The 10456-nt window shown below is 35.0% G+C and overlaps 1 protein-coding gene across 1 annotated transcript in view; it reads right to left on the bottom strand.

The window, feature by feature from the left end:
- The window catches only part of LOC107042031 (synaptotagmin-A), a 34569-nt gene extending 25662 nt beyond the window's left edge, over positions 1–8907 (bottom strand). Inside the window, exons 1-8 of the mRNA XM_015262897.2 lie at positions 8883–8907; positions 8420–8631; positions 5754–5862; positions 5298–5455; positions 4498–4694; positions 2935–3119; positions 1764–1871; positions 1556–1676 (exon numbers count right to left, since the gene is read on the bottom strand). Of these exons, the coding sequence (XP_015118383.1) occupies positions 1556–1676; positions 1764–1871; positions 2935–3119; positions 4498–4694; positions 5298–5443 (757 nt within the window). The 5' untranslated portion in view covers positions 5444–5455; positions 5754–5862; positions 8420–8631; positions 8883–8907. The remainder of the gene's footprint in view (positions 1–1555; positions 1677–1763; positions 1872–2934; positions 3120–4497; positions 4695–5297; positions 5456–5753; positions 5863–8419; positions 8632–8882) is intronic.
- Positions 8908–10456: the final 1549 nt, after the last annotated feature.

Consider the following 10456-nt stretch of genomic DNA (forward strand, 5'->3'; position numbering starts at 1 on the left):
TATAGAAATTCAAATAAATGATCCTCTTTCGCTCAAGACTTCATAATTCCTTCTCTCCCTCTCCTTTATGATCAACTAATTTACAAATTAAGACAATAAGAAGTTGTATGAACGAAAATGGGATAATCAAGCGGATGAGTGAATGCAAAGGAGGTTTCATGTTGGATTTAAGATTGGGAACGCATCCCTGTTATCGACTGTTTCCATGGTAATAGATGACAATTTCTTTACCCACAGAGACGGCCTCTCGATTAGTTCATGCGCGCCACCGCTATGAAACTCTGATCGAACAGTTCCCATAAGCCTGAGCAATCTCCCCTATTATCTCTGGCTCTGGTTACTAACTAAACTTTTGCAACTGAAAACATTTTATTTGAAAACGATAATTTTTTTTACTTTCCTACAGATTTGAATCTGTTAGGATTGTTTTCATAAAAATTCCTTGGCTTGAATTTTCAAAGTTTTTTTGTTTAAAAGTTTTACTAACAACAGAAAAGAAAATTATGCGGATGATTTTTGTTTTGGGACATTCCAAAAAACTAAGTTTTATAGGATAATCTAAATGTATTGAACATCTATTTTTACAAAAAATTGAGGATTGAATTTCCTTTTCACAATGTTAATTCTGGATCAAGCCAATCGAGGCAAATCCCATAACGCTACTGCCATCTACTGGTCCATCGAAATTCACCGTTGTGTCATCTATCGAGAATCTTGAGAAATAAGGTTTACCATCCCTTCGAGCTGACGACTCATGCTCGTAGTGTGCGTCCACTGAGCCCCCATAAACCCCCGACCCTCGAAATTAATCCCGTTACTACTGTCGATGTACTGTCGACCTTTCTACGTTATTACTGTCGACAGTGATTTTTTTTTTTTTTTTTNTTTTTTTTTTTTTTTTTTTTTTTTTTTTTGTGCTTGCCTCTTCTAGAGTGAGAAGATATAACCACATTGAACAGAAGAAGAAGACTGTCGACAGTGCCAGGACAGCGGGTCAGGAATTTCTGTCGACAGTGGCAAGGCAGAAAACCGGATTTTGGCTCGCTGGGGGAATTATTTTGGATATTTTCTTTGAGAGGACTATGTATTTCAGATAGAACTCAATAATTCGATCCAAAATAATCAATTTTTTGATTATGTTCCCTATACCCTGAAAATTTTTGCAAGAGAAAATCATGGCGAGTACTGACGGGTCAAGACTAATTTTTAGGTTAAGGGCAGATTTCCATTTTCGTTTCAGATCCGCACTGGAAATTTTCTGTTTGTGGTTTTCGAGGTCAAAGGACGGCTGGTACCTATCGATATTTTTCGGAGTTTCCTCATATTCTAGGGGAAAGGGACGAGTTGACGACATTTTCCATTCCCAGATGGAAAATTGCGTTACAATTGTTTATTTAATTCCTTCTTTCTTCTTTAGAAAAAAATCATATTTTAGTTTAATCACTCGATTTTTAAATTATAAGCCTCCTGCGACTGTCCAAATAAGCATAATTTTACGTTTCAGATACTCAATTTTTGATAGAAATAAATAATTTTGCTGTCAACGATTTTTTACCTGGATTCAACGTGCGCTTATGGACCTTAGTCTGCCAAGTATTATTCCTATCAGGCAGAAGTCTTATCTTCGCGTACGGATCAGCACTCCCACTTAATTCCCTGGCCCTCAAATCGTGCGCCTTTTGAGGGGGAAAAACCTTTCAATTTATCCCAGTAGATAATTAAATTTACAGGGTGAAGTAAATAATGAAATCGAGTTATCTCACCTCGAGAAGTTTCACCGTAAGTACCCCATTGATGGAATCGTGAGAGAGACTTAATTGCAACTCACCCGCTGGCTCGTCTATTGATGAAGAGGACGACCAAGGTGATTGCTAAATTTATCAAGAAGATTTTGAAAATGAAAAGAATTTTCGTAGCAAAACGTTCGTGAAAATTCGCATTATTAGGGGAAGATAGCGCTAGAATTTCGAAATGACTGATATCTTCATTCAATGTAAAAAAAAATAGGAAAAAATTAGGTTTTGATTTTTTTATTGATCAGAGAGAGGCTTTAGAGGAATAAAATCTTCAAACGTATCCTCATGGCGTAATTCTCAACCGATGGACTCAATTTTGGTTCACCCATACACAATATGTACACAGATATAACTGAATGAGGTTTTTTGACAGTTAAAATTTTTTTAGTTTTTGGGTTTTTTTTCTCTAAATTGGCTGAGGTAAAAAATTTGAAAGATTAGTAATGTTCACCTACATCATAAGTCATTGAAGTAGGATTCTTTTCAGACTTTGAATCTTTTTGCTTCCGAATAGAAGCATTATATTCGTCAAAAGCGAAAACACGAAAATCACTCCCTCTTGCTTTTTTTGCGCCCCCGGCAAAAGTGACAGTTGATGGACAGTACAATTTTCAATTGAGGAGATTGGTGTAAGTGATTCGTAGTTCATCGTAAAAGTGTGGTCAAAAAATTGTTGAAAATATTCCAAAATTTTTCAAAAATCTTTTTGTATAATCGTCTGGTCGCGCTGTGGCAAAGGATACATTATTTCACAGGCCGCCATTTGCCACGGTAATTAAACATTATTCATATCTCCTCTATTGATCTCATTCCTCAATATTAATTAAAAAACGCTCTATCAAAATGGTCAGAATTTTGTTTCCTCTTTTTAAAATCCAAATTCATAATTTTCGGAGTCTGAGTGACGAGGCATCGAATTGAAATTTTGAAATAAAAATCGAACAAAAAAACTACCTAGATAGCATTCAGCAGATAATGGAGCTGGGCCTTATAATAATAATAATAATAATAATAATAATAATAAATCTTTACTGAAAACAATAATTGTTCTTTCAAAGAACTATAAATTGAATAATTATTGGAAAGAATTTATGCAAAATAAAAACATCAATTTAATTAATTTATTAATAATTTTTACCTTGTGAAAAACGGAGTCACTATCAGTACTATTAAGCCTTGATCCAGACGATGTCCTTGGTTGTGATTTAACAATGACCATTCGCTCATCAGAAGCAACAACTGCACCTCCCGGAAGTGGAGGAGGGAATGGACTCACTGGAGTTTTCGGCTCGTCATCTCCTTCGGATGATAACCGTTGAATAACTGGATTAAATACAACATCAATTCAATTAACTTGAATGAAAAATTAGTGGAGTCTGCATAAATTGATTTAAGGGGGGTCTCACCACTTTTTTCAAGTCCCAGAAATATTTGACGGAAAATTTTGTCAATTGTTTTTTTATACGTTTTTTTAGGTATGAAAAAAGTGGAAGCATGAGTCATCACATTATCTCAATTTTACGACACTATTTGCTTATTTTCTGCTATAAGGAGATGAGCAAATCCAAATCCCATGCGATTAAGTTTGCGGGAGATGATATCGAGTAATTCAAAAAAAAAAGTTCGAAAAAATAAAACAAATTTAGGAGATACGATTTTTTCAATCGATGAATTCAAAAAATGGTCATTTTCAATAGGAAAAACGAAAAAAATGCTTGGAATTTATATATCTTTCAGAAAACAGTCATAATGTGATTGAAAAAGTTTATTTAATTCCATCGAAAGAATGTATCGAGACAGCAGTATCTGAGGCCATTTGTGAGTTCAATGAAAGGATTCTAGAGAGTACAAGGCAATTCCTCGCTGCAATGGGTTTTACGGCGAATCATCTATCGCAGAGGATAGGACGAAGGCGAGTTCGTCGGCGATGTGGACGTTATAAGGCACGCCAAACAGTGAAGTTCAAAGCTGCACGATATAACAAGAAACACAAGAACCCAGAAAGACAGATGGCAACCAAAAAGGATGAAATGACCTATGGAGCGGGGGAATTTTTACTTTTTTGGCCACATTATAACTGTTTTCCAAAATATCAATATATTTCAAGCATTTTTTCGTTTTTTTCTATTGGAACTGGCGATTTTTGTAAATCATCGTTTTCGAAAAATCGTATCTCCTACATTTTTTGATTTTTTCGAACTTTTTTTTTTCAAATACTCGATATGATCTCCCGCAAAATCAATCGCATGGCATTTGGATTTGCTCATCGCCTTATACGAGAAAATGAACAAATAGTGTCGTAAAATTGAGATAATGTGATGACTCATGCTTCCACTTTTTTCATACCTAAAAAAACGTATAAAAAAAATGGACAAAATTTTCCGTCAAATATTTCTGGGACTTGAAAAAAGTGGTGAGACCCCCCCTTATTGAAGAACTGAATTAATGTACTTGTTAACCCCTCACGGACGGGGCCGTTCTGTTACCAAGCGTAGTGTGTGCTCAATACGACTCGAATTCGATCATTTCTAATGAATGGAAAATTATGAAACCGGTATCTAATTGAAGCTACAATATTCTGGTTTCCAATTTTGTTTGCCTGATCAACTGGTTCTCCATAGATTTGGAAATAATCCATTTTGAAAACAAGCGTTCACATTCGCATGGGTCAGTTTATTTTGAGAAAAAAGGGGGAGTTCACCTTCGCGGGAGTTCAGGATGCTCGTGTCATAGGGTGGATCCTTCCGTTGCCACTCGGCGTCATCGCAAATGTTGTCACTCAGTTCCCCTCGTACTGTTGGATTACACGTCAGTGACGCGATATTTCCGAGTTCAATGAAATTTTCACTGGGGGACTTTTCTGCTTCTTTCGCTCGGTCTAATAAATCCTTTTCAAACCTGTCACAAGATCAACAAAAGAAAGATTAATTGACTGTTTTTTTAATTAAAAAATTAGACACCCATATGAGTTAATTAATATTTTGAAAGACATTCTTCAATTTATTTATCTGAAAGAATTCATCAATGGACTTGATCAGGATAGGATTCAATGTCCCTATTATTGCGTTAAAAAATCATCAAATCTGTGATTTCCGTCAATTTTTTGTCTGATTATATTCGTATGTTACCACTCAAAGAATAGTTCATTGAAAAATCATAAAATGATTTAAAAAATGATCACTTTCAAGTTACTGTTAGGTTGAAAACATTTTCAATTTTGTAAAAAAATCTAGATTATGTCTCACCACAAATATGTGTAACTACTTACATGGAAACAATTTTTATAAAATCTGTCATTTCTTTAGAATCAATAAAAAACGTCGGTTTCATTCAAGTCTGATGAATGTTTTATCTGAGAAATGACGCCTTCTACTACATAGTACATCTCCGATGGTAGAATTATTCATTTTCATAAATGAAGAATTAATTTGAACAATCTGTCTGATCCCAGACACCTGTAACTACTGATTTTTCTCGATTTTCGTATTTCAAAGATCTCACCAGTTGAGAGGGCCCTTTCCACTCGAAAAATACGCGAACCTCTTTCGTTTCATACACATCGCGTAGAACAAAACCGCCGATATTGCACCAGTCGCAGCACCGACTGTCCCGAGGACAACAACCGCTCCCGCGCTGTGAGAGTCCATCTCTCTTCCAACCTGAAATAAAAAATCATCAACAATTCCCTCATTCCCCCAACTAACATAATCAACAAAATAATGGATCGTAAATAAATGATGCATAAATAATGATACAAATAAAATGCTTCGATTCAAAAATTCATCAACAAAAAATTTGAATTCATCACTCGACATTGAAAATGCCATTCATGTATTCCTCCCAGACTAATCGTTACTAATCAATAATTATTAATAATTCCACTGACATTTTTTCTTATTTGAAAGAACTCAATTGATATTTAATCGCAACATTATGATTATCGGAAAGTATTCTTACCTCACAAATGGATGATACTCTCGACAATTCGGCATTACATTATCCTTACTTAAGGTGCTGCGCCCCCGGGATGACACAACCTGCTATCACGCAAGCGTAATACTTCTACCTGTGGATGTAATCACTCATACACTCAAACATCTCAAATGGTCTTTAAGGGGTGAGGGTGGGGGCGCGAGAGAGGACCAGTTGATTCCCGCCTGAGGGGATTTTTACAACCAGCAACACCCCACCCACAATATCCTCTGACGCGTGTCCTTGAACTTTCGGAGGAATGACGAGGATATTGCATGCGAATATTTGACTTTTTCTCCGATTGATTGAGGGAATAAAATTTTCGGTTGTTCATTTGGAATGTGGGGATTAATTTTATTTCTCGGGGTTTGTATTTTCATTTTCTAATATTAATTTACAATTTTTTTGTAAATATGGTGGATGTAAATATTCTTGATAAAAAAAATGAATATTTTCGATTCGATAGTGAAATATTCTCTGTTCTTGAATAATAATCCTCCTATCAAGAATATTTTTCCGAAATTCTTGAATTTAGAATAAATCTTTCTAGTTCAAAAGTCAAATCTCTTGATCTAACAATGGATATTCTTGATTTCAGAACGAATATTTCTCGTTCAAGAATAAAATATTTTATATCACCTCTAAAGTAAGTATTCTCATTCAAAGAATAAAACATTTTTTACTTCAGAATGATTATTTCTGCTTAAAGAATATTGTCCTGACTTCCCTGATTTAAGTAAAAAAGATTCTGAATAAAAATTCCTGAACAAAATATCGTATTCCACAAGAGAATATTATTTCTACTCTCTTAATACACATCAAAACCCATCATCACACCCAGAAAAACGGTTTATTTGCATTAAATCAACTTTATTTGAATCAAATAAATCTTCTGTTAGAATCAAATGAACAATTTATTTGATTCAAATACAGTTTTTTTAACATTAAAAATAATTATTTCACTCCATAGTGTGTGAGGATTGAGTACATGAAGTTTCAGCTATTTAAAATTTCACTATCATTCTGTTGTTCAGTGCATTTTTTTTCTCATGACTTCGGGAAGAATAATTATGATTTGTGTGTGAGCGCGTGTGAGTGGACTTTCGCATTTGTTATTCCATTATGCCAGAACGTGTTGTATTGCACACTATGAGTTGGAGAGATGGGGAGGAAACGGGGGAGATGATGAATTTTAAGGGCTTGGGAGGGAGGGAAGGAGGCGACGCAGGAATTTTCTGCTGGTAAACATAATATGACGAGTTCTTCGTCTCCCCTAGGTTTTTCCGTGTCTTAAAAATTGATTCGTAACCATATGTGAAAAAATTTAGTGAATGATATCAAGCCCTTTCTTTAATGAATTGTAATGAAGTTTTTGCAATTGCATAAAAGTTCTTGGAATTCAATTTTTTTGTTGTCTGTATTTTTCTTGTTTGATTACAAAATAAAAAAAAATAGAAAACCAATTTCCAATCAAAGTTTCAAGAAAATAAGTGGTACAGAAAAATAAAAACAAATAAAATTTTTAAGACAGTTCTAGTATTTGAAACAGACATCCAATAAAATTCTCTAGTGAATAGGTCAGGTTTTCTATTGAATGAAATTTTTTCATTCTTTGGATCAACGAATAATTGCACCCACGACAACTTTAATCTCCATAAAAACCTCAGGAATTTCTGTGGAATTCCACTTATCTTCAACAATTAGATCCGATCGATAACCCAGCGGGATCAACCCCTCAAACAAACGAAAGTTTCGTTTTCTACGCTGCCATTGCTCCCCACCAACCGCCTCACTTCGGATATTTATGAGAAATTGCATGTAATAAATCTCAGGATTTTGTAAATTGTTTTAATCGTGGCAGTACGTGATTGAAGGCGCTTTAATGGGACTTAACAGCCATCAGGATGAAATTATAATTAGACTTCAGTGGGTGGACTCTTGCCATATGGCACGGGTTCAGGTGTTTACACTTACTTATAACAATTGTTCATCATAAATAACTATTTATAGTATATTAATTAATTGAGAATCCATCCATTTTCATGTAATTTATTAAACGAAGGGAATCGTTAATCGATTCTGGTTGATTGTTTTTCTTAATTCAGAAGAATTATTTATAATTCTATTTTTCTATTTATGTTTTTACGACTGTGTATGAAAATTCTGTTTATATGACTGATTGGATGAGTTCATTGATTAATAATTAAATTTATCGGATTGTTATCATTTTTCTTTCATTCGAAATCAAATTTCATTTTAGTTTAGTTTCAGCATTTGATGTTGTTAATATTTTTAGAAATAAATGAATAGATGCATAGATATTAATTGATACGTTAATGAAATTGTTATTGATTATGTTTTGATTTGAAAAGATCTTTAATTATTTTTTTCTATCCAAATAATTGATACATTCACCTCTCGATAATTCAATTAATAAAATTGATTTTTCTTCACTAAAAATGTAAATTCATTTTTTTGTCATTTCATTTTATCAATATATTTTATTAACTAGTCAATTTATGAACGAAAGTTTGAATTAGAAAGAGAGTTTTTGATAGGGAGAATGAATATTTTGGGAACAAAAATTGACACAAATGAATAACATGAATAGAAACGATTCGTGCGTATGGAATAGACTTCGATTTTGTTACCTCAACGTATGCGAATAACCCACTGTCCTTCCTCTGTCTGTATTCTCATACTGGAGACGTAGAGTTGCGTAGGAGTTTCATTACATCGAGGGGCAGTGGATGTTTGGGGGTGGACGCACGCGTAGTCACAGCCGGCATTCAGCTTTTCTCCGAAGGATTGTGGGAATTTTTTTCCCTGACATGGCCTTCGGACTTTTTACGTCGTGATAATTCTAAAAGCGATGTGCACTTTTGTTTCTTTAAATAAACGAGTTTTGTGGTGGTTTCCCACCTCAGTTTCACGAGTTTAACAAAACAGATTGCATTCATTATTTGAATGTTTTTTTTATGACAAGATATCAGACGGGAAATTTTTTAAAGGGAGATAAAGTTCTGAGAAAGGTCATTTCATTCATCATAATTTCATTCCCAGTTGAGATAATTACGTATGATTTAAGTAGCTATACTAATCCAGAGTACGCACCTGTGAGTAAGGGTGGGTTTTCACTCGTAGCGGATAGTTATTGTGTATTATACTAGTTCGTTAGAAAATCTCTAGGAATTCACTTGTAATGTCCTTGCTCCCTAGGTTACTAGATTTATATAGATTCCCTAGATAGCGCCATTGTTACCAGACCTACTTGGTGAATTTAGAATTAATATAAGAATTTTCATATGATTCTAAATAGGATAAGTTATAGAAATTGAAGACATTAGTATTAATTGAATAATTATTAATTAAGAAATATTTTAATCTTGGAAACCCCCAACAGGAAAAAGCTCTCATGAGGTTCTTGTTAGAAAATTCCCCCTAATGGTAAAAATCCCCCAACAATAAAATAATATATACATTATTTTATTGTTGGTTTTCCCGAGTTAACCTGCATTTCATTTTAAATTCAACCCTCATTAAAACGAAGATATTCCAGAATTTGCTTAATCCGCGACCCTCATAAAATCCATTCCAGAGACTCAAGTAATTCAGTTAAGCTGTCTTCGGTTTTCCAACATCTGGCATTTTATAACATAATCCCTCCGGCCCCGATTCTGTCTAGACATTTGGGTCTAAATGTCGGGACCCGCGTACTTTCCCCAACGTTTGGCAAACACCAACCCCTCCGTAGCTCCCTGACTGACCACCCCCTCTAGGAAGACACCTTTTCCTTGAGAATGATTGGCTAGGTGCCTTCCCCCACCACAAAAACCCTTAACACCTCATGGACGCTTTGCCAAGTTAGCGAGGTACTTTTACACACTTGTCTCAAGTTCAAAGAGAACACATCTCCTGCAATATTTGTATCCGAACTTAATGCGAAGTTTATTTTTATCAATTAAAATCAGTTATTTCAATCTTAAAAAGTGTTCGAGTGTATTATTGGACTTTTTTAAACCTTCCCGCTTTCAGCGAGCAGAGCGCTTCAGCGCTCCACGGGCAACTTACCCGTCCCCTTTTGAACTAAAATAACTAGCCAGAAAAGTGGCACACAACATTCGTGACAGCGGTGGGATTCAAAATAAATAATTAACAATAAAGAGACAATTATTTTGCCGGCTCGCAGAAAGTTGTTCTAAAACAAAAGAAAGTAGGAAGTGATTCTTTCGAACTGGTGAATTTTATGAACATTGAGTAAACGAATAACAAACAGTGTTATAAATGTGATCGGGAATAACTGACTTCCTAAGTTCAATTAAATTACGGAAGTTCACACGTTTCCGAAAGGAAAGAAAAACATTGTGTCTGACCCTTGAGTTTCAAGTGTTTGAAATATTGAAACATTGTGGATAAAAATCTACTAAAAAGCGCACTTCTCTCATCCCGGTTGTTTGCGCACGGTTTTTCCGGAGGATGCGTTGGGTGAATACCAGAGGAGGGTGATTTTGGTGTCCGTGCAGAGGAAAAGTCCATCAAATCACCGGCGCCAGGGGTTAGAGTGAAGGAGAAGAGGCGAGTCACGTCGGAGAATCTAACGCGAGGGTAGCAGAGACAACGCAAAGGTCCAAACACTGGGATACGAGGGTAGCAGAGATAACGCAAGAGACGAGGCAAAGGCAAACGAT

This window comes from Diachasma alloeum, unplaced genomic scaffold, assembly GCF_001412515.2.
Source record: "Diachasma alloeum isolate Michigan unplaced genomic scaffold, Dall2.0 Dall_scaffold_00404, whole genome shotgun sequence".
Taxonomy (NCBI): domain Eukaryota; kingdom Metazoa; phylum Arthropoda; class Insecta; order Hymenoptera; family Braconidae; genus Diachasma; species Diachasma alloeum.